Source organism: Megascapheus bottae, chromosome 18 (assembly GCF_031878675.1).
Source record: "Megascapheus bottae isolate mThoBot1 chromosome 18, mThoBot2.hap1, whole genome shotgun sequence".
NCBI classification, from domain to species: domain Eukaryota; kingdom Metazoa; phylum Chordata; class Mammalia; order Rodentia; family Geomyidae; genus Megascapheus; species Megascapheus bottae.
This window is the reverse complement of record NC_143526.1, coordinates 6,079,099-6,103,525: the sequence shown is the minus strand read 5'-3', so window position 1 is coordinate 6,103,525 and position 24,427 is coordinate 6,079,099. Positions and strand designations below refer to the sequence as shown.

The 24,427-nt window shown below is 47.5% G+C and overlaps 1 protein-coding gene and 1 pseudogene across 2 annotated transcripts in view; both read left to right on the top strand.

Moving 5' to 3' along the window:
- Positions 1 to 24,427, top strand: part of Osbpl10 (oxysterol binding protein like 10) — a 230,601-nt gene that overhangs the window by 201,410 nt on the left and 4,764 nt on the right. For both annotated transcript variants that reach the window (XM_090351798.1, XM_090351797.1), the window contains 3 exons: positions 5,071 to 5,220; positions 12,630 to 13,110; positions 22,805 to 22,991. In XM_090351798.1, the coding sequence (XP_090207924.1) occupies positions 5,071 to 5,220; positions 12,630 to 13,110; positions 22,805 to 22,991 (818 nt within the window). The remainder of the gene's footprint in view (positions 1 to 5,070; positions 5,221 to 12,629; positions 13,111 to 22,804; positions 22,992 to 24,427) is intronic.
- LOC150050027 (large ribosomal subunit protein uL6 pseudogene) lies at positions 3,724 to 4,331 on the top strand (annotated as a pseudogene).

Here is a 24,427-nt window from a genome sequence, read left to right as displayed (position 1 = left end):
GAGATCAAACCCAGGACGTTGCACTTCCTAGGCAAGCGCTTTGCCACTGAGCTACATCTCAGCCCTCTTGCTGAGCCTTTTGAAACCATTCTTGGTGTCCGTTTTTCCTGAGGTGGAGAAGCACCTGTAGTTTGTTGTCATGGCTGTGTAGATGAAAGTCTGTGGGTGTGCCAGGTATGAGCCTGTGGGGGCACTGAGAGAGAAGCAGGCATCCCAAGACAGGGAAGCATAGTGGATGAGCGCATGAGCCTGGCTGTGGAAAACAGCCCTTATCAAGAGACATGTTAAGATGTCTATGTCTCGGAACTCCTTGACAGAATCTGCAAACCCTCAAAAGAAGAGTTTGGCCTTCAGACCTCCATTGTAGTCTGCTCATCACTCCCTCTGCCATCCAGATGCTTTGTGAATGCTGACAGATTGTATTTATACTGCCAGCTAATCTGCTTTAATCCTCATACCCCAAATATGGACCCACATGGAGACTTCTGCAGAGGGTACAGAATATATGTGTGCTTTATGCATTTACTAGCAGCTTGGCGAATGGAAACAAAACAAAACAAAAATAACACCTTCTGAGCAGTTTCTTGAGGACGGGTAGAAAAATGTTTATAAACTCTGTGTGTGTGTGTGTGTGTGTGTGTGTGTGTGTGTGTGTGTGTGTGTGTGTGTGATAGAGACAGAGACAGAGAGAGACAGACAGTGACAGAGAGACAGAATAAGAGACAAAGCGAGAAAGAGAGAAACAGAGAGAGAAAGAGAGAGAGAGAGAGAGTGAGAGAGTGAGAGTGTGTGTAATTCTCAGTACCTATGGCAAACCACTGTTGGAACCTTATTTGAGATTCAGTGAAGTTTGCTAAGGATCTCTGCTAGTGAGGGGCATGTTTATTGGGTGCCCATTGTCCTTAGGGGAGGACAGCAGGACCCCAAGAATTCTGCCCCCTCCCCTGGTCAATTTACAAGTTCACTCTAGGTCTGTGCCTTCATTGTCTGCTGGAACCAGTATGTTGAGGGGGGATGGGAAGTGGATCCAAAGTGGGAGGGGCTAAGAAGTGGATGTTCATACTCTTCCAGGGCTAGATCTTGCAGAAGGCTTCCTGGCTACTGACAGTCAGGGAACCTGGGTTTCATCTTCAAATGAGGCAGGCAGCACGAGGAGAATGCAGAGGTAGGGTGCTCTCCCAGCGTGTATGGTGATGAATGGGGATGTTGACTGTCTCCCCGGGGACCGAACTGACTTTGATCAATGGGAAGCTCATCCTTAGAAGAATGTTCACTTCATAACGTGTATGGTAGCCTCTCTTGAATTATGACTTGTTTAGTTCACAATCAGTGAACTAATCATGTCGAGCAGGAATAACTGCTCTCAGCACATGACAGCCCACCCGTTCCCCTCAGAGGCCTGATAACTTGATTTTACTTGGTATTAGTTGATTCTGTTGAAGCCAATAATACCTAGGTGATGCCCTCTCTTCTCCCTTGCTGAAATGAGAGGATCTAGCTCCCAGAGGTTACTGCTCCAGGTCACATCAAAGGAATGCCTTTTTACACCTCACCCCCCTCCCCAGAGGTGCCTGTAGGAAACAGCAGCCACTTTAATACTGGCCTGGAATTCAAGAGAGAGATGAGGCAGAGCCCAGAGGGAGGCTGGTGGAAGGGTGTACCTGCAAATCCCAGCCCTTGCCATTCAGGCCCAGTTCCTTGGTACCAGGTACCACTGTAGCCCAACAGAAAGTGGTAGTAGATGAGTAATTGCTTGAGAGGGGAGGCGTGCTGGGCTGGGATGTAGGGCTGTGATCTATTTGGGGATTTCTGCTGGGATGAAAGTGTGGTGATTTCCGAATGTTCTAGCAAAGCAACTTGCCAATGATATCTGACAACACAGGAAGAGGCCAGAGAACAAGGTATATAACGGAGGCAAGCTTCACCAAGAAATGCCCACTGCAGACGATTATCTCTTTGGAGTGTTGGTGGGTTTGGCCTGCACTGGTGTTAGGTCAGACACTTACAAGCACCAATCACAAAGACAGCCTTATATGTATTAGAAGTGTATTCACATGTAACATCCTCTGTTTAATAAGGTTAGTAAGCCATCAGGTTTGGGGGGGGTATTTTTTTTAAGTGTTAAAATATTTATTTGCAAAAACAGTATTTTCCCATAGTTATAAAAGGAGTTATAAAAGGAGTAATTCAAAGAGAAGATTCCTGGAGTTTGGGGCAGTATTTTTAAATTAGGTGACTCACTTTTTAATACCCAATTGAGGAGAAAAATAGTTGGTATCCCAGGGTGTCACCTTTTTTTTTTTTTTTGCCAGTCCTGGGCTTGAGCTCAGGGCCTGAGCACTGTCCTTGAACTTTCTCAAGGCTAGAGCTGTACCACTTGAGCCTCAGCACCACTTCTGGCTTTTTTCTATATATGTGGTACCAAGGAATCGAACCCGGGTCTTCGTGCATGCTAGGCAAGCACTTTAACCACTAGGCCAAACTCCCAGCCCACTTTTTTTTTTTTAAACATACTTTTATTATGACTAAGGTGTTGTGCGGAGGGATTACTATTTCATAACTGGGGTAACGAGTGCATTTTATTCTGGATATTGTCATCCCTTCCTTCACTTTCTTTGTGCGTGTGCGTGTGCCTGTGTGCGTGTGCACGTGCGCGTACACGTGCAAGTGTGTGTGCCAGTACTGGGGCTTTAATTTAGGTTCCTTAGCTTTTTCACTCAAGGCTGGGGCTTTGCTTCTTGAAACATAGTTCCACTTCTGGCTGGTTAATTGGTAATAAGAGTCTCATAGACTTTACTGCCAGGGTTGACTTTGAACCTTAGTTCTCAGACCTTCAGCCTTCTGATCAGCTAGGATTAAAGAGATGGGCATTGAGGCCTGGTGGTAAATCAGCTTTTGCAAGGACATCTTGTATCTTTTTGGATTTATTATCTCTGACTTGGTAATTTTACATTTAGTACTTTTTGGTCTGTTACTTTTAGGTTTAAACAGGTTTTGATTTAAAACCATCACATTTGCTGGTGGCTCATGCTTGTAATCCTACCTAGTTGCTCAGGAGGCTGAGATTTGAGAATCAGAGTTGGAAGCCAGCCTATGTAGAAAAATGTGAGAGACTCTTATCTTCAATTACCAGCAAAAGGCCAAAAGTAGAGGTATGGCTAGAGTAGTAGAATGCCAGCCCTGAGCAAAAAAGCCAAGTGAGAATATAAGGCCCTGAATTCATGCTTCAGTGGTAGCACACACAGAAAAATAGTTTATTATATCTGATACATTATCAGTAACTGGAAACAAAATCAGTACTGTCCCTAAAGCACTTTGAGTGCTTTTGTTTACAGATCAGCTCCCTGAGACTATAATGGTTGTGAAGCAGTGAAATGGGCTTATGTCTGTCAGCAGAATTCCAAGTACAACTTTCCAATTGTAGCCTGAGTTCTTCATACTTGGTACTAGCAGATTTTATGCTCAGTAATTCCCTGAGGCATTTTGTTTCTTAACTCGCCCATTTTCTGTATAACTTGAAAAACTGAATTAATAAACTCGGATCGAGGAAAGCAGAGTATATGGTTATAAAGTTTGGAAAGGTTTCTTTCTTTTTTTTTTTAAGTTTCCTTTTTTTTTTTTTTTTGTTTTCTTTCCTTAAGGCCAAGGCCAAGGCTTCATAAATGTGCTGTAATTCTTTTTGAGTTGACATAGTCTCAGTTAAATTTTCCCTGTAGACTCTTTGCTCCTTCCACTGCGAGAATGAAGACCATTCTCAGCAACCAGACTGTCAACATTCCAGAAAATGTCCACCTCACTCTGAAGGGACACACAGTGATGGTGAAGGGCCCCCACGGAACCCTGTAGAACCCTGTGGAGGGATTTTAACCACATCAATGCAGAACTCAGTCTCCTCAGAAAGAAAAAGAAGAGGCTCCGGGGTTGACAAATGGTGGGGAAACAGAAAGAAAATAGCCCCCCTCCGTACCATCTGTAGTCATGTTCAGAACATGATCAAGGGTGTTACTCTGAGCTTCTGCTACAAGATGAGGTCTCTGTATGCTCACTTCCCCATCAACATCGTTATTCAGGAGAACGGGTCTCTAGTTGAAATCCAAAACTTCTTGGGTGAGAAATATATCCCAAGAGTTCGGATGAGGACAGGTGTTGCTTGTTCAGGATCTCAAGCCCAGAAAGATGAATTAATCCTTGAAGGAAATGATATTGAACTTGTCTCCAATTCAGCTGCTTTGATTCAGCAAGCAGCAACAGTTAAAAACAAGGCTATCAGAAAGTTTGGGGATGGTATCTATGTTTCTGAAAAAGGAACAGTTCAACAGGCTGATGAATAATATGTAAACCCATCTTCAGAAATACCATCCAGGATCCTGATAACCAGTTTGTGATATTTCAATGATGCAATAAAAGAATTCTATTGAAAAAAAATTTTCCCTGTAGAAAGTACTTTTAGTCCCAGGAGAACACAACTTTTATTTATAAATAAAATTTTACATTAATTATAAAGTGATTTTGTTTATATAACTTAATAGTATTTTGCAATGGGTCAGATTTGGGGGGGTGCTGTACATTTTAAGAAACTATAGTTTGTTTTTTAAATTTTGCCAGTCCTAGGGTTTGAACGCGGGGCCTGAGCACTGTCCTTGGGCTTTCTCAAGGCTAGAGCTCTACCACTTGAGCCTCAGCACCACTTCCAGCTTTTTCTATGTATATGGTACCAAGAAATCAAACCCAGGGCTTCGTGCATGCTAGGCAAGCACTCTACCACTAGGCCAAACTCCTAGCCCCCTATAATTACTTTTTTAAAGAGCAAGGAGGTTTTATATGATTTTTTTCTTAAGTCAGGAGCAGTCTAGGCAGAGCAAGAGATGAGCCAAGGCTAGCAACCCGCCCTACCCCAGCAGCATCAGCTTCTGCTCGTGTGTAGTAGAGCTGGTTTCCAGAGAAAGTTCTGGGGCAGTGTTTGGTGGTTTTCTTTTGGGGGGATGGGGAGATGTTGTTCAGCATAGAAATGATTTGCCTATCTAACTTTTGAAGGACCAGCTGGTGATTTTTAATGATTTCATTTCTCAGCCAAACTCAGACCGTGAATTGGTTTTATCGGAAGATGAAAAAAGTGACAATGAAGACACGGAAGAGACAGAATTGGGGGTCATGGAGGATCAGCGCAGCGTAATTCTTCACCTCATTTCACAACTCAAACTTGGGATGGATCTGACCAAGGTAGGTGTGCAGGTCCCACCCGATGGCTGTGTGACTGCTTGTCTGGGTTCTGTCTCCCTGTGGTGAGCTGGGGAAAGGCTAGCAGGGGCTCCTGAGTTCCTCATTCTCTCCTCCCCTCGCCCACCCCCAGTGCTGCGACTGTAGGCCTGTGCTCCTTCACCCATCCAGAGAAAATGCTTTTATTCAGCACTGACCCCCAGAGTGTAGAGCCTCACATCTGGCTCCCTGGAGGAGCTGCTGCTCTGGGAGTCCTGGGGGAGAGGGGTGGGGGGAGCATTAGAACACATTTGATGATAGAGAACAGAATAAAGGGTGCCCCCTTTTATTTCTGCTGTGTTCTAGGGAAATCTAAGGGTGACCTCTAGAGGGTGCTAGGGCACTGTGTCTGTGGAGACAAAAACAAAAGCAGGCAAAAGGAAAATGACAGCGCCAGGAGCAATGCCACAGTAAAAAGCTAACCTCATGCCTGCTGCCAGCTACCATTAGCTTTCATAGCGGGTCCCCAAATGGCAACCTTGTTAAAGATGCAGATTTCATCATCTGTGTGTACAGAAATGAACCCTAAGGTGGGTGGGTTCACAGTGCTGGGTGCAGGCAGGCGTCTTCCTGAATGATTGCACATAGAAAGCCAGCATTCTACCTGTGCTGCATTGAGATTCCCCTACACCACATCCCTCACCTCAGGAACAGGCTTCAGGGCATTGGTTTATTTGGCTTGTGAAGGGTCTGGACTCCATGACTTCACCTCAGATGTGTCTGGAAGCCATGGAATAAGAAGTCAATGGCATAAATATTAGGAAGTTGACAGAATATGATGCCTCACTACTTAGAGGCAACAGGAGAGAGTGAGAGGAGGTGGAATCCTCAAAGGCAACTGAGAAGTCTTTTCTTCAAATGTTCTTGTGGGTTTGAATGTATGTCTGAAGTTCTGGGAGACCAGTGTACCTCTAAGCAGAATGGTGGGCATGCCCTGAGGAGCCAGGCAGAATGTTCCCTTGCTTGGTATAGTTGTTTCCTGTGCCAAGCTACTAAGATCTGCTTTCCACCCTGCTGCCTTTCCTAATTTTCATTCTTTTACCTATACAATTATCATTTTTCAACTACAAAAATTTTAATACAATTTTTATGCTGGTGTTGCGGCTTGACCTTGGCCTGGGTAATGTCCCTTAAGTTTTTCCACTCAGGGTTGGTGCTGTACCACTTAGTGAACCTGTGCTTCCCGCTTTTTACTGGAAGAGTCCCATTGACTTTTTTGCCTAAAGCACAATCCTCAGATCTCAGCCTCTTAAGTAGCTAGAATGACAGGAATAAGCCAGGGGCATTCAGCTAATTGCTGGGCTTTTTAAAAGCCACTGAGATGATGTGAGATAGTTCTGGTGACAAGGTCCAGCAAGCGTGATCTAAAACCTCGTTTCTAAACCGTGGGTCATGACCTTCTGTGGGTCAGGCTAACATTTCTCCAGCATGAACTACAGAAAGAAACTCTGAGTCTGTTACACATGTTTTAGTTTGTTCTAGGTCACAGTAAAACATCCTCATTGTAGATCATCCTTTTTTTTGGTTACTCATTTAAATTTTTTTTTGCCAGTCCTGGGCTTGAGCTCAGGGCCTGAGCACTGTCCTTGGACTTTCTCAAGGCTAGAGCTCTACCACTTGAGCCTCAGCACCACTCCGGCTTTTTTGTATGTATGTGGTACTGAGGAATCGAACCCGGGCCTTTATGCATGCTAGGCAAGCACTCTACCACTAGGCCAAACTCCCAGCCCCTCATTTAAATTTTTTAAATTGTTATTATAAAGATGTTATACAGAATGGTTATAGTTATGTAAGGCAGATAATGAGTACATTTCTTTTTGAACAATGTCACAACTTCCTTTCCTCTCTCCCAGTTTTTCCATCTCACTCCGTCCCTCCCCCACAGGTTGTACAGTTTGTTTGTCACATAGTATCCATTCTGTATTTGTTCACCATGTCCCTCCATTTCTGTTCCTCCCTTCACACTCCCAAAAATATAGAAAGGAACAAACAAAACAAAATGGAAAGAAAAAAGAAACCAGCAAAAAAGGCCTTGCACTATAGCTCACTTGGTTTAAAATTCATCAAAACTGTACATTTTGTATGTTAGTGTTTTATTAGGCTGTGATTGCAATGCAATTCTGCAGCCCTAGTCTAGTCCTAAAAGAGCTAAATGCAGTATTATGCAAGGCTCAGTTGGATAGTTATAAGAAAAACTTTATGGGCACTGGTGGCTCACTCCTGTAATCCTAGCTACTCAGGAGGTAGAGATTGGGAGGCCAGCTCAGGTAGGTAAGCCCTGACACACTTATCTCATGGACCTAGCCACCAAAACCTGGAAGTATAGCTGTCACAGGCTCAAATGGTGGAGTGCCAGTCGTGAGTGAAAAATCTAAGGGACAGCACTCAAGCCCCATTTCATGCCCCCAGAGTTTTCTGGGGTTTTGTGTTTTGTTTTATTGCTGGTCCTGGATGCCTTGAATATAGGGCCCGGGTGCTTTCCCTGAGTGTTTGTGCTATACCATTGAGACACAGTGCCACTGCCATGCCCCAAGAGTTTTCTATTTCAGGCTTCCTGTCATCGCCAGGGTCATAGTCAGCTTCCTCCCACAGAAATGAACTTTTCTCAGTGGCTTTGGACCATGTTCCTCCCATTTCTCAGCCTCAACTTCCCTTCTCCCGAATCTCATTCTCCTTACATCATCACATACATTCTCCTGAGTGTTGCCTCTCAATAAAAGGCACAGTAGTGATCTGGCCCTTAGCTTGTTCTGGCAGTCTGTGTCATGAGGGGACCCACGTCCCAGGTCATTGTGTGGTGTTCTCACTTTTGTCCTATCAGCAGGAGCTCACATGTCCCACTATTTAGGAGAGACATGGTCTGCCACCCTGAGTCTGACCCCCCCCCCCCCAGAGGAACTGAGGAGTCCCACCATGGGCTTGCCCAAGTATAGCCAGTTCCAGAGTAGCTGTCTAGCTGTTTTACCACCCGTGTCAGTCTTTATTCATCGTTTTCTCCTCTGTAGACACATCAGTCATACCTCCTCACAGGTTTCTCAGGAAATTGTGTAAGATAATATTTATGAAGTCTTGGTGCCATTGACTCCTACCTGTCACACTAGCTAGTCAGGAGGCTGCGGTTTGAAGCAAGGCAATTCACTAGCAAAAATCTGGAAGTGGCGCTGTGGCTCAAGTGGTAGAATACCAGCCTTGTAGGGACAGTACCTAATCCCCGAGTTTAAGTTCCAGCATACACATTAAGAAAAAAAAATCAATGAATTCCTTCTATGATATCCTGTGAATGGCGAGTTGGATGTATAGGGAGTTAGTGCTTTAAAGAACGGGGTGTAAGGAGACTCATCCACCAGGTAATAGACCACCGAAGATGGCAGGCAGAGTTGAAGTTTTACGGCCTTCCCTTGGCATGTTTGCTGGGTGCTATCTAGCTACAGCTCCGAGGTGGAGATGGCCCCGAGGGGTTAGCTGGTTGTTGGGGCCCTTGCTCTTCATTCTGCGTGCCGTGCTCCCCAGTGAGGGGCGGGGGCTCTCTCTGGGCTGCCTTTTGCCTCCCCAGGTGGGTGATGGTTTATTTCAGCTTTCTAAGAGTCCAAACCAAAGATTGGTTATTTGCTCCTGGATTGATACAACTTTAAATGTAATGGTCTACTGAGTCTGGAAAGCAAGTCTCCTTTAAAGTTTACAAAAACAAAACAAAGTAGTTCATTGTCTTAATTACATGAACGGGGAAAAAGGCAGTCCTTATTGATGGCTCAATAAACCTGTGGCCATGAGTCCAGGCCATTTGTAGGCCATCAGTCTGAGCAGCTGGGCCATCACTCACCTCTGTTAGAGGCAGACAGCCCAATTAGCGCTTGGCACTTCCTGGCTCCCAAATGTCCACTGCCCAAGAAACAAATGATTAAGTGCCTTTTTTTGCAATGCACCAAGCAAGAGAGGAAGGGACCCAGAAGGCCAGATGAGAGAAGAAATAAGAGCTGAAATCTGTTTCAACAAAAGATCTTGTCTAGAATGTTCTGGTGCTAGTTTTGAAGACAGCCTGGCATTTTGCACAAATAGCAGAGACATATGCCGTGGAGAGATGGGAGAATGGTTTTGCCACCACACCTGTTTTGCATCTTGCTGGGCTCAATGGTGACTGCAAACATTGATCTCTGAGCCTGCCATTTCAGGAAGGGTTCTTTGAAAATAGTGCCTTTTCAGGGCTTCCCAACCCCTGGGGCTTGAACTCAGGACGCAGTGCCCAGGCACTGGTGCTCTACAGCCACAGGCCCTTTTCTGATTTTTTTAAAAAATTTATTTGTTTATTTTGGCCAGTTCTGGGGCTTGAACTCAGGACCTGGGCACTGTCCCTGAACTTTTGCTCAAGGCTAGCACTCTACAACTTGAGCCACAGCACCAATTCTGGCCTTTCTGTTTATGTGGTACTGAGGAATTATACCCGGGCTTCGTGTATACTAGGCAAGCTAGGCAAGCACTCTATTACTAAGCCACATTTCCAGTCCTGCATATATATATATATATATATATACATAATATATATGATGCATACATCATATTTGTATATATTATATGTGATATATTATACATATATAATATTTATATATATATTTTTTTAGTGGTTAATTAGAGGTAAGAGTCTCAAGACTTTCCTTCCCCAGGCTGGCTTTGAACCATAATCTCAGTTCTCAGCTTCCTGAGAGCTAGGATTACAGGAGCTGCCAGTGCCCAGCTAGTGAATGACCCTTTTATTATCCAGAGGGTCATGAGCTAGGAAATACAGCAAGCTGTCTGTGTGAGGCAGCCCAGAGAAGGTAAGGGCATCATCTGAGAAGGTGAGAGACGGGCTAGGTAGGACTTGATCTCTTAGGGAGATTTTTAGGAAGATGGTTCTGGCCGGGGTCCATACCCTCTCCATAAGGGTTTAGGGAGATAGGGGGGCTACTTATGAAGCTACAGAAAGAGGAGTCTGCGTGGCTCTTTTGCCGTGCATGGGCCAGCAGAAGGGCCTAGAAGATGAACTCGGGTCTTGCCTGAGCTGCCTCCTTCCCTTTGCTTCTTTTCTTTTGGGGGGTGGGGGGTAGGGAGGCACTAGTGGAAAACCTTTTCCTTGCTTAACAGATGCTTTTACCACTGAATTATGTCTTCAGCCCTTTATTTTCTGCTTAACTTTGGAGATGGGGTCTTCTTTCTTGGACATGTGCCCAGGTACAACCCACCTTTTCTGTTGTAGCAAGAATAGCAGGCATATGCCACATGGCTGCCCGGTTCTTGATTGAAAAGGGGTTTTAGAGCTTTTCTGCCTGGACTGGCCTCCAACCACGGTCCTCCAAGTTTCAGTCTCCCAAAGTGGCTAAGATTACAGGCGCGTGTGCCCCATCTTCTCTGATGTCCTAATCAGGAACATCAAATGATGGCAAGCCGGCCTGGCTGTAAGTCCAGTACGCCCCTTACATCATTTCCACTGGGGTAAGGAAAATATTCTCACCGGGCAGCAGAACAACCAGTCTTGGAAGACTGAAGGGACAAAAAGAATGATATAGAAGCTGGGGGCTCTGGGGGGCCTCCATCCTGTTCCTTTTCTCCTCCTCCCCATTCTCTGTACCTGTTAGTGCTGCTTGCTTAAGTGATTAAGGTCTCAGAGGACTGATTGGGTTAGGGAAAATGTTATCCTTTCTAGAAGTTGGTAATTAAAGAGTAAACAATGCAGCTGGTCCTGTGGTTGTAGTTGCAGTGCAAACGTAAGAGCACTGGCCCTGGGGTGAGGGAGAAGGAGGGACCCATGAACGACAGTAAGGCTTTCTCCCCTGAAGTTGTTAGTTCCGTCAAGGATGGCCGCCCTCAAGGTGACTCTGCCTGTTTCTCACGGCTGCCTCCTGGACCCAAGGAGGAAGAAAGAGGAAATGGCGTTGGCTTGGGGTGGTAGGGAAGAGATGATACTATTCTGATGGATTGGCCTCCTGTCTGCTGAAGCCTATAACCAGTACTGCCAGTCTACAGGGAGGTCAGAGAAGGACCGTGAGGGACTCCAGTTGCTTGTTCTTTATTTGGCATGGATTGGGAGAATAGCTGGGCCTGATCTCCAGGGAGCTGTTTGGAAGAGCTGTGCCCAGAGGGGTCAGTGACAGGCGCTGGACAGTGGTCTGTTCCTGTGGACACACACAGGAAGTGACAGATGCCAGCCAGAGGCTGCCCACACACAATTTACGTTTCGTGCCTGCTCAGAGGGGATCTTTGGGCAGCTGGAACCTCAGTTTCATCAAGTTATGCCTCCTAGACACAGGAATTGCATGAAGGAAGGACAGAATTCTGTAAGGGCCGTGCAATCAGGGTTGACAGGGCAATCAGGGTCAATCTAGAGGTCACTGAGATAGAGCCAGCAGGTCCAGGTGGCCTCAAAATGGGACCACACTGGCAGAGCAGTGTTAGATGGTGGCCCAGTTAAAGGGACCAGGGTTTTTCAGCTGACCGGGTGGAATAGTAACATTCACTGCTAGGGTTTGACTCCAGAGCAGTGACAGGGCGCTGACTGACCTTTCTAGGACAGTAATAGTGAGATGGCCCATTTCCAGGTTCAGAATGGCCTTTATTTGCTTTCAAAGGCATAGCTGTTGGGCGGTAGGCATCGGGGGGCAGGGAACCCTGTGGTGACCGCCTGGATTTCCTGTATTCTATCCTGTCACCCAGATCTCTGCAAACCTAGAGGCAGGGCAACCCTGGTGAGGTCTGTGCTAAGCTCCTTTTAATATTTATCAAAATAATAAATTACTAATACATTAATAAATAATTTTGTACTGGGGCTTGCATTTGGGGCCTTTCACTCTTGCTTGATTTTCTTTCTCAAATCTTGCTCTCCACCGTTTGAGCTGCACCTTCACTTCTAGCTTTTGGCTAGTTAACTGGAGGATTTCAAGGATTGACTTGTCTGCTTGGGCTGGTTCCATCCTGTGATCCTCATATCTCAGCCTCTTGAGGGTTACAGGTGTGAGCCACTGGCATGCATTTTGTTAAGCACCTGTTCTTTGTAATGTCCCCTGGTTTGCTCTATGTCTGAATATGGGACTGTAATGTCCCTTTTTTCCCATGGCAGCGTGGTGGCATTTCCCTGACAGTGGGTCTGCATTTCGGACCCCTACTTCTTTTGCTGTTGGGGTGCATACACCACTCTTCTGACCTCCGCTGACACTCTTGGTGGCAGTGGGTTGTGGTCTGCTTGGTCAGTTTGCTGTGGCACTGTGTGTGCTGTTGTGATTTGGAAAGCATGGAGAACAGTCCTCTGAAATCATCTGCCTTGCAGATGCTGCATCCAGAGCAATGTCCCCGCCCCCATGGTACTCACAAGGGACCCTGTCTGTCTTTGTGTCCCTCCCATACAGGTGGTGCTGCCCACATTCATTCTAGAGAAGCGGTCTTTGCTGGAGATGTATGCTGACTTTATGGCACACCCTGACCTGCTGCTGGCTGTGGCTGCTGGAGCCACACCAGAAGAGAGGGTCATTGGCTTCGTAGAATATTACCTCACAGCCTTCCATGAGGGCCGCAAGGGGGCCTTGGCCAAGAAGCCCTACAACCCCATCATTGGTGAGACGTTTCATTGCTCCTGGGAAGTTCCCAAGGACAAGGTCAAACCCAAGAGGACTGTCCCCCCCTCCTCCATGGACTGCCTGGAACACCCAGGAGCTGACGACCCCTCCAAAAGCTACAAACTAAGGTTTGTGGCTGAACAGGTTTCCCATCACCCACCCATCTCCTGCTTCTACTGTGAGTGCAAGGAGAAGAGACTGTGCATCAACACTCATGTATGGACCAGAAGCAAGTTCATGGGCATGTCGGTGGGGGTCTCTATGATCGGGGAAGGTAAGCCATGTTGTGGGAGGAGTTTGGCTTTGGAAGTGGCGCTATGGCTGCAGGGGTAGGGGAGTAGCCTTGAGCTGAAGAGCTCAGGGACAACACCTGGGCCCAGAGTTCAAGCCCCACAGCTGACCAAAAAAGAAAGAAAGTTTGGCTTTTCCACAATGTCCTGTGTAAAAAAATCTGATAGAAGATCGCTCATTTTCTGTGTGGAAGATTTTGACATTTTGTTTCAGCGTGGGAGTGGGTGGGAAGGAAGAAAGGATTTTAGACCAGGTCTGCTAACTTCCTCCTGGGGCCCAAGAGATGGGACACAGCCATTCCCCAGCCAGCTGCCTTGCCTGCCTGTGTCTTCATCTACACATGTGCAAATCCTGCCTTCCGTGAATATTTTCCTTTCAGTCTTGCGTGGCTATTAGAGTTGGCTCCAAATCTCTGAAAATGCATTCTTATTCATCCTCGCCAGTGTTCTCACTGAGGGTAGATAATAGTGCTGTCTATTCGAGAGCTGCTCATAAGAATTCCCAAGGCAAATCCTTTTTGACTCCAAGAACAGAGTATAATCACACCACTGTTGGCTTGCTCATCCTTATTTTAGCAAATAGAGCTGGGAATGGAGTTTATGAAGGGTTTGAAGATATCTGTGATAATCCTTGTTAAATTGAGGTGTCTGTGTTTGGTGGCACTTTGACATTTTTGTGTCACAGATCCTTTGAGACTCTTAAGATGGTGATGTTCTTCCTGGAAAGATTATCTTAACCTAAAATTTGGCATTTTGCTACTGGGAATATATTTGACTCTTTTCCACCTTTGATGAGGGCCTACTAGATGCTGAATATTGTGATAGGAATTATGGATACTTGGATAAGCAAAAGACCAAAGCCCCCACAAACCCAGGTAGTTACAAGTATTTTAGGTCCCAGGCTCAATCAGAGGACAGGTCCGGCTACTTGTCCTAGTAAGATAGACAGGTGCTAGTGAAAAGAAAGTAGTAGAGGAAGGAAATTTAAGTAACATTGTGGGAAGAGGCAAGATAGCTGTTCATTTCCCACTTCCTATACAGATATTGGGACTGAGGACAAGGGGAGAGAGGTATACATAATTAGTCAACCAATTAGATGTGTTCCAGGTCACGGGTGGTCATAGTCTCAGGACTGGTCAGGCAGGCAGGCACTTGTTACTTAAGAGGCATTGCTATGTGTGGGGGGCAAGGGCTCCTGAGTGACATCACCTCTGGTCCCAGTATGTTTCTCCATCCATTTTGTCCTTCTTGGATTCCAAGATGGCTACAAAGTAAGTGCAAGAGAGAACGAGTCCCAGCGGGGGACACAGATGCAAAATGGAGGCCAGGATGTCAGACTTGCAGTTACACTTTGGATACTTGCAAGCCCAAGTGAGGAGTCAGTGGCCTTTTGGTTTTTTGCTTTTTGTTTTCTCAAGAGCAGCCTCTAAGTACCTATTAGAAGAAGACCGGGTGTCTACCATTGCTGGAGATGCGACTCACAGCCGCAAAGCCACGTGTGATTGGCTCCATTGGTTTTAGGCTTGTGGTGAAGGCAGACTGGCATCACAGGGTGTGTGTGTGTGTGTGTGTGTGTGTGTGTGTGTGTGTGTGTGTGTGTGTTGGTAAAAAGCTGCTTGCCTCATGGCAGCCAGGACGAAAAAGAGGAAGAGCCAGGATTCCCAGTATCCTCTTCCAGGCCACACTCCCAATGGCTTAACTTCCTTCCTTCTATGTTTCACCACTTCCAGCAATGCTGCAGGATGGAGACTTAGCCTTTAAACAGTGAGCCTTTGTGGAGGTTTAAGGTCAAGTCCACAGCAGACAGACATGTTCTAAGGTCAAGAGGGTTCGCCTCAATCACATGTGTGCCAGGAGTGAGGATTGCTGAGGTGTGGGCATGGAAGGATGGCATAGCTGATGTCTGGAGTGGGAAAGACTAGGGGCGGGGACTGGGGAGCTGGTGTGGAGGGGGTGCTGAGGATCTCCTGCCCACTGTGCTCTGGGTTAGACGTGTAGGTCATGCGCACAGTAGGCAGCTGTGCATGCAGGCCACAACTAAGGTAGACAGGGGGCCTTTAAGGCCTCACCATTAAGGAGCTCGCTGTGTGAGTTCCCACCAATCCCTGCATGAAGAGACCCGAGCTTGAGGAGACCAAAACTGGAACATGCAGCCATGGAAAACCGGAAACCATTCCCCAAGCAATTCGAACTTGAGAAGGTGTAGGGAGCCCCACCCGAGGCCACAAACTCAGGACTCCACAGGGGGGTGACAAAAGGAACATGGGAGGTGGCTGACCTGAGGATTTGTTTAAAACTAGGCCTGCTCTCTCGGTGGTGTGAGACGTGGGCCTGCTCCCACCCCTGAACTCAACCTTCACCCAGGCAAGGGGTAGAGGATGGCACTGCTGGGGGCAAAGGCACCTGGCAGGCTCCACCATGCATCCCAGTTCAGGCTAAGAGCGGGGGGCTGAGAGCATAAGATAGCTCAAGACCTCGGTGGGAGGGGTGCATTTATACTAGAAATGGGAGCATCATCAATCTTCAGTTGACTTCTCTGGAACCTCGCGTTTTCATTGGTGCCTGGAGGCCTGACTCATACTGCGAGGCTTGCCCTGGTGAGATCTTTCCAGTCGCCGTTCAAGAGACGGTTTGATTTTATTACTTGCCTAGTGGCTCGCGCCTATCATCCCAGCTCCTCCAGCACTAAAACACCAAGTAGTGAAGGCCTCTTGTGCAGGGTGGCAGAGGGTGTTTTGATTTTTTTTTTTTTTTGCGGGGGTGGGGTTAGAGGAACGATGCTAGTATTGGAGCCTGAACTTAGGGCTTAGGCCCTTTGCTTTTTCTGGTTCAAAGCTGGCACTCTGCTGCTTAAGTTACACCTCTACTTCCAGCTTTTTATTGGTGAATTGGAGATAAAAATCTTAGGGACTTCACTGCCTGGGTTGGCTTCAAATCCTAAACCACAGCTGTTAACTTTGGATGGATTTGATGCTTCTCTTTTTGGGTCATAGCTTGAACCTCAGGGCCTGTTCATTGTGTCTGAACTCTTTGCTCAAGGCTAGCTAACACCACTACTTTGGGCCACAGCTCCTCTTCTGATTTACTGGGGTTTTAATTGGAGATAAAAGTATCATAGACATGCCTTCGCAGGCTGACTTTGAACCGTGATCCTCAGTTCTCAGCGTCCTGAGCAGCTGGGATTATAGGCGTGAGCCACCAGCCCTCCTAGGATTTGATTTTATGTTGGTGAGCAGTAATAAAGTGGTGATTGGATGGTGGGGAGGCCAGAGAAGGGGTGCTCCAGGCAGAAGACAATAGCAGGTTCAAGGGCCGCGGTGCTGTATAATCCATAGGGGGCCGCGGTGGCCGTCACAAAGGGACAGGCAGAGGAGGGGATGCCTCAGATTATGAAGTCTAGGCTGGGGCCCTGGAAAGATGTGGGCTCGTTTCACTCCAAGTGAGATTAGAGCCCCTGGTGGGTATTCATGCTTGAGCAGCAGCAGGGGCTGCTGTGTGAGGAAGAGACAAAGTGGGTGTGGGGTCACCCCCAGAGGCTGAGCTCTGAAGCCAGCCTGGGCAAAGCTGGGAGGAGACTCTTACTCTGCATCCAGGTTAATCTCCCTCCTTTCTGCACAGTTGAACACAAGTTAAATTTGGTACATCAGAAGTGCCTGGGGGAAGCGTTTCTTGATCACATGTGCACTTTCTGGAATGTAGAAAATATGTCGCCACAAATCTTTCTGGAAGTTCCCTACTCAGCAGAGATGCTTGGTTGCTACTAATAGAGCATGGAAAAGAAAATGAAATTCAGAAATGGAACATGAGGTAGCTATCTCCCAGGCTCTGAGAACCACCCTAAGCAGGGACTCATTATATTAGATGATAATCTGCGACTTTTCCATAAGGGTAGATTTGTAAACCCACTTCCCTCCCTCCCTCCCTCCTTCTCTCCTTCCCTCCCCCATCCCTCTCCCCATCCCTTTTCCCTCCCTCCCTTCCCTCCCTCCCTCCTTCTCTTCCCTTCCCTTCCCTTCCCTTCCCCTCCCCTCCCCTCCCCTCCCCTCCCCTCCCCTCCCCTCCCCTCCCTCCCTCCCTCCCTCCCTCCCTCCCTCCCTCCCTTCCTTCCTTCCTTCCTTCCTTCCTTCCTTCCTTCCTTCCTTCCTTCCTTCCTTATTCCTGGGGCTTGAGCTCTGGGTCTAGGTGCTGTCCCTGAAGCTAATACTATGCCACATGAGCCACGTCAGTTCTGGCTTTCTGATAATGAAGTGGCCAAAGCTGCCCCCCCCTCCCCACAGTGGGAAAGGGGAGTGTATAGTTCTCTCCCTAAATGGAGGAGGACTTGTATAGCTGTGTCCCCAGTGCTTCCATTTAAGTCCCAAGGACCTCTTTCTGGCTAGTAGGGCATCTGGTGACCTTTTATTGCTTCTGGCCCTACACTTGTAGAGCCCGGGCACCAATTAACCTCTAGAAAATGGGAAGTGGGGCTTGGCGCAAGGGTAAGGCCATAGTCTTGAGCTGAAGAGCCCAGGGTCAATGCCCAGGCCCAGGGGTAGGGAGGTAGCCTTGAGCTGAAGAGCTCAGGGACAGTGCCCAGGCCAAGTTCAAACCCATGATCCCCCCCCAAAAAAAGATTCTAGGAGACCCCCAGAACTCAAAACTAGGCTCTAGGTTTTGTAGAGCTGCTTTAGGGGTTCAGGGGGGATATTTTTTCTCCCTTCAGATTCTCTATAGAGTTTACAGAGCTGTCTGTTGGATGTAAAGTAGTATTTTTCTAGTAGGGGGTTCTCTTATTAACATGTCTGTGTATATCTCACTTTATCATCTCCTCTGTCATTCTCCCCTCTCTGCATTCCCAGACCTGTCTCGATCAACAAGCTTAATCTTTTCCTATTTTCATATCTACACAAAAGATATTTTCACCATAACTTTCCAGAGCTGGAACTCAGGATCAGACACTTTCCCTTAGCTTTTTGCTCAAAGCTGGCACTTGACCACTTGAGCCATGGCTCCATTTCTGTGCTTTTTTTTTTTTTGGTGGGTAATTAAAGCTGAGTTTCATATACTTTGTTGCCCTTGCTGGCTTCAAACTAGATCCTCAGATCTGAGTCTACTAAATAGCTAAGATTACAGGTGTGAGCCACCAGAGCCTGGTGTGAATTTGTGTCTAATGCCACAGCCTCAGGAAGTTTTATCAGGCTGCATTTGAAGGGTTTCGTTAGGCCTCACATTTACCAGGTTGCATCCCCAGAGACTACAGAGCCTGTGCTTCCCAGCTGTGACAGGGAAAGCCCCTGACAGGAGACAAGGGAGCACTGCAGTCAGTGGTGAAGCCAGCACTACTTCCCCCCCTGAAGGAACATAGCATCAGCCAGTGCTTTGCCACTTTGTAGCCAATGAGTTGTTTCAGTCCCAGTACTGAAAGTGACACGTGTAGCAGCTTAAGGGTACAAGGGCCTGTGGTGTCCACACACTGTCCCAGGTATCTTCTCGGGTTCCATGCTTATCAGGAAATTTTGGTTTCTCTTGAGATTGGGCACGTGCGTGCGTGCGTGCGTGCGTGCGTGCGTGCGTGCGTGTGTATACACTGGGGTCTGAACTCAGGGCCCGGGGGAATCTCTTAGCTTTTTTCTTTAAGGCTGATGATGCTCTATCTACCACTTGAGCCAGGGCTTTACTTCCAGCCTTTTGGTGGTTCATAGGAGACAAGAGTCTCCCAGACTTTCTTCCTTGGACTGACTTTGAGTCACAAGCTTTAGGATTTCAGCCTTCTGTGTAGCTAGGATTACAGATGCGAACCACCAGCACCAGATTCCCTGGAAAAAAAAAGTATAATTACAGGTGATTTAGTGAATAAGCACACATTTAGGGACTTTTAGGCATCCATCTCAGAGGACCACACCAAGATGGTCACATACAGGAGAAAGAGGTTTATAAGGAGGTTTATTAGAGGGACCATCTCCCCCACAGAAGAGGGAGCACTGTGGAGCCAGAACCTATTCAGGTGAATCCTTGTAACTTTGGGACTAGACATGGTAGATACCCCGCATGCGTAGCTAGGTCTGGGCGGAGAGGGTGGGAATGCTGAACAATCCCAGGAGAGTTCTAGGTGTGAGTGGAAAGCATTCTACTAATGCAGCTGGGGGTTACAAGCTGCCCTGGGAAGAGGCTGAGGATGTGATAAGGAGGGAATTCTCACATTCCCCCCTTGGTTGTTTAACAACCAGGGTTATGGGACTGTGAGTGTGGGCAGAGGTCGTTTCTTCTGGAGCTACTTTCCCGTGTAAAGTAGTCACGGGTCCCTGATTTGTTGTTCAACCTGGTACAGTCCAAGAAGTACTGTTAAGGACAGGAAGAACATTTCTCCTTGATTTGGAGATTTTTCTGTGCAGGAATGGAGGGAGAATTCTAATATAAAACAATACATAAAAAAAAAATCTCTGGGCTGGGAGTTTGGCCTACTGGTAGAGTGCTTGCCTAGCATGCACGAAGACCCAGGTTCAATTCCTCGGTACCACATACATAGAAAAAAGCTGGAAGTGGTGCTGAGGCTCAAGTGGTAGAGCTCTAGCCTTGAGAAAGTCCAAGGACAGTGCTCAGGCCCTGAGCTCAAGCCCAGGACTGGCAAAAAAAAAAAAAATCTCTGCCTGGGCTGGTGGCTCATGCCTGTAATCCTTAGGAAGCTGATATCTAAGGATCAAGGTTCAAAGCCAGCTGGGGTAGGAAAGTCTGTGTGACTTTTATCTCTAATTAACCACCAAAAAAACAAGACATGGAGCTGTGGCTCAAAGTGATAGCCTTGAGCAGAAAAGTTGGGTCAGCACCCAGGTTCTGAGTTCAAGCCCCATCACCGAGCGAAACCAAAACCTAAAACTCCATCCTTATAGGGTTCACTGCCAGACTTGGGGTTTGCTCTTTACTGCCAAGTGGTAGTGATATGTTAGTAACTCCCCAGTGGGTGTGGGCAGTACTGAGCTTGTAAACCTTGCGTGTTCCTCTGCTGTGCCAGGCTACTCTTGTTTTAGAATTGCCTTCTCCAGTGTTCCCATGGTCTTGTGAGGTTCATGCACCATTATCTGTGCATCATAGATGAGGAAACTGAGGTACTGAGAAGATGAGGGGATATAGAGTGACCCTCGAGGGCCTCAGCGATGTCTATAAACTCTCACCACACCAAAATGTTGTCATGCCATTCTTAGGCCAGGCATGGTGGTGCCGCCTGAAATCCCAGCATTTGGGAGGCTAAGGCAGGAAGACTATGAGTTCAAGGCAACAGAGTAAGACTTTGTCTTAATAAGAGAGAGAAAGGGGAAAAGAAGAAAAGAAAATCTCCGCTGAATGGTACTGACTTTCACCTGTAATCCTAACTACTCTGGAGGCTGAGATTAGAGGCTCACACCTGGAAGCCAGCCAGAATAACCAGCAAAAAGTCAGATTTGACACATGGCTCAAGTAATTGAGTGCCATACATGAGCAAGAAAGCTGAGCAAGACTGGAAAGCTCTGAATTCCAGCCCCAGTCCAACATAAAGGAGAAGAAAGAATACCTTAGCTGTATGATCCAGCCTTCCCAAGTTTTTGTTTGTGATGCATTAACCATCTTGCCTCCTTCTGTCTCACTACATAGCCAGGCTGCCTCAGATTTGGTTTTATCCTGTTTCTGTGTCTGAGCACAGCTCAGGATGTCTGTCTAAGTTTTCCTTCCAGTTCTTAGAATATTGATCTCATGTCTACTATTTTTTTTGGGGGGGGGCTGCATTGAGCTGCCCTCTCAAAACAACTCAATTTGAGAAAGCCAGACATAAAATGGGCATTGAGAATAAAACCTGTATCAGTCTTGTCTGCAAGGATTCTGTGCCAGTGCTGTAGGCATGTAAACACACTGTCTAGCACGCCTCACAGACACATCCGTGTGGGACAGCGTTTTGCATGGCATCGTGCCTCTGAAGGATAGGGGAGGAACAAAGTTGGAATGAGAACACAAGGTGCCTCGGCTTGTCAGGATTCAATCAGGGGAGCTATTGCAAGCTGGTGCAGGAGATCCTGGGAAGCTCAGAGGTACCCTTGTATCTGGTGTAGTGGTGTCACTGGCAAGCGAGTGCAGCTATTTTCCTCAGCCCTTTGCATCTGGTGGAAAAAAAGATGCCGGGAGCCAATAGCTCACACCTGTAATTGTAGCTGAGCTCTGAGGATTTAAAGCCAGCCTGGGAAAGAAAGCCTGTGAGACTCTTTATCTCCATATAACCACCAGAAAACTGGAAGTGGCACTGTGGCTCAGTGGTACAGCAGTCGTCTTGAGTGTAAAAGCTCAGGGACAGCACCCAGGCCCTTAGTTCAAGCCCCATGGCCAACAAAAAAAGGGGGAGGGGGAGAAAGAATGAATGTAACAGTTTATTGGGAAAGAAGTATGGTACAGAAAATTGGATGTACCATTAGGGTACATTCAAGGGCATTGATGTTCCCAGAGGAGTGTCAGGAATGGGGTGTCCCCTCAGGATCTTGGTTCTAGGTCCTCATGTGTCTCAGAGGAGAAGGGCGGAGAAGGTAGCACTGAAGGATGGAATAGGAAGTGCTCTCAGCAGGAGATGCATTGCCTTGAGGGCCGCACGGCTGGCTACCTGCTTCTGTTGGGAGAAATGTAGAGAGGCTGGCGGGTGTTGGTAGGTTGTTGGGTGGAATCTGGGTGGTAGACAGGTTGCTTGCCAGATGGAGCTTGTATAACAGGTGTGCATCTGCACACACTCATGTTTGTGTGGCTGGTTGTGTGCATGTTCCTCATCAAGACTGAGTCATCTCAGATGGAGCTCTTGGCATTGTGGGGCTCATTGTGGGGTTATTGTCCTTGTCCCCAGAGTAAGTGTACTGAGTGAGGGCTCTGCCAGATTCACTTCCTCATTAAGACTTGGCACCAGTTTATTTGGCCCCAGAAATTTTATCTTTTCTGTGTGTGTGTGTGTGTGTGTGTGTGTGTGTGTGTGTGTGTGTGTTTGTGTGCGCGCATGCGCATGCACTGGCTTGAATCATTGTAAACATTTTTTACCTAAGGCTATATCATTTGTTCCACAGCTTCCACTCGTGGCTTTTTGGTGGTTAGAGATATGAGAAACTGGGAGGGCCTGAGCACTGTCCTTGGGCTTTCTCAAGGCTGTAGAGCTCTACCACTTGAGCCCCAGCACCACTTTTGGCTTTTTCTATGTATGTGGTACCAAGGAATCGAACCTGGATCTTTGTGCATGCTAGGCAAGCACTCTACCACTAGGCCAAACTCCCAGTCCACTAGCATCTTTTCTCAGCAGCATTTGGTGGTCTTTCAACTTGTGCTCGGCAATTTGGAGCATGTGAAAGCCAGGGGCATACTGTGGCTGGGTTTGGTCTTATCAGAGGCTCTGCTCACCATGGAGAATGACCACCTTCCCCCGCCCACCAGGGACCCTGTGATGCTCCCTGCCTCCGTGTATTCAGTTATGTTTCTGGCTGGAGGAGGGAGGGAGGCTGCTGTGGTGTCTGCGAGTTAGGAGTCCATGTTTGTCTGATGAGTCATCGATGTCTGACGCCCACCATGTGCCCTCAGCCCCCCTGCCCAGTACCTGGCACCCAGTGAGGTGCTTGGTGGATGTGGCAGCAGGCATTTGTCGCAGGAGCCTCTTGGGTCTTACACATCCTCTCACCCATCGGCCTGACTCTGTCTGTCTTCCTGGAGGTGTGCTGAGTCTTCTGGAATATGGAGAGGATTATGTCTTCACGCTGCCCAGTGCCTACGCCCGATCCATCCTCACCATTCCTTGGGTGGAGCTCGGAGGGAAGGTCACCATCAGCTGTGCCAAGACTGGCTACTCGGCCACCGTGACTTTCCACACGAAGCCCTTCTATGGGGGGAAGGTCCACAGGTAGGAGGCGGGGGGGGGGGGCGGCGGGGGAGCGGGGCTTTGATCTTGTGCTGTTACCATGCCTCTGCATTCTCCTTGAGTTCCAGCCAGGCGCCCATGGCTCACACTTGTAATCCTGTCTACTTGGGGGACTGAGAGCTAAGGATTGCAGTTCAAAGCCAGGGTAGAAAAGCCCACTCTTATTTCTGACTCATGACCAGAAAACCAGAAGTGGAGCTGTGGTAGAGTGGTATAGTGTGAGCCTTCAGCAGAAAAGCTCAGGAACAGCACCCAAGACCCGAGTTCAAACCCAAGTCCTGAGCTCAGGTCCATGGCAGACCACAACACAAAAGAGACTGATTTCCAGTAGAAGAGTAAGTTATAAGTTAAGACAAAGTGGCAGGTCTTGTTCAGAAATTCTAGATAACCTCTTTCCCTAATCCTAGGGCAGGATTGTGGGGGAATCTCTGGCCATGCATTTGGAAAACACACCCCAAACTTGTTACACTCACCACCCCACTCTACTCCTGGCCTTCTGCTGGCACAGCCACTTCCACTTCCGGCTCTGCTGTGCTTTGAGCTGAACACAGCATTGTCAGAGTCCCTGAGCGTGGCTCCCTGACCGTGGGTCTGGCACACCTCTGTGCCACTGGCAAGCTGAAGTTTTATTTTTTACTTACATTTTTAAATTTTTTATTACTTAAGTAGCTGTACAAAGAAGTTGCCATTTAACAAAGCCATGTATGAACACAGTAGGTCTTTTCAACATTCTCACCCATCCCTCCCCCCAATCCCTTCCCTTACCCTTCTTGACTTCGTAGACTATACATTGGGATCATGACTGCAATTTCTCCTCCTCCTCCTCTTTACTCAGTACCCCCACGCCCTTTGACCCATCTCACCCCTTGTTTCCTTTCCTTGTTGTATTTTGCTAAACTTTGGTTTTGCCTTTCTAAGGAATTGCCGTGCTTGAGGTCTCCCTGGAATCTCCTGCATTTCAGTTATTAGGGCTCTTTAATGAGACTCTGGAATCTACCCTCTAGCCAGAGCCCTTGAGTTGGTGGCAAGGACTGGGTTTGAGGAACTCACCCTTGTTCAGGACTGTGGGATGCCGGGAACATGGCCCATCTCTCCCCATCCTAGGCCCACTTTTGAAATTGATCTTGCTTAAGGATCCACATTCTCTCTGGACCGCTCGCCACATGACTTTTTTATTTTCTTCTTCTTTGTGCTGATACTGGGGCTTGACCTCAGGACCTTGAGCTCTTCCTTAGCTATTTTAGCTCGAGGCTGGGGCTCAACCACTTGAGCTACAGCTCTACTTCCAGCTTTTGGGTGATTAATTGGAGTGTCACAAGGGCTGGGGGTAGAGTAGAGTCTTGCCTAGCATGCACGAAGGCCTGGGTTTAATTCTTTGGTTGCCACATACATAGAAAAAGCCAGAAGTGGTGCTGAAG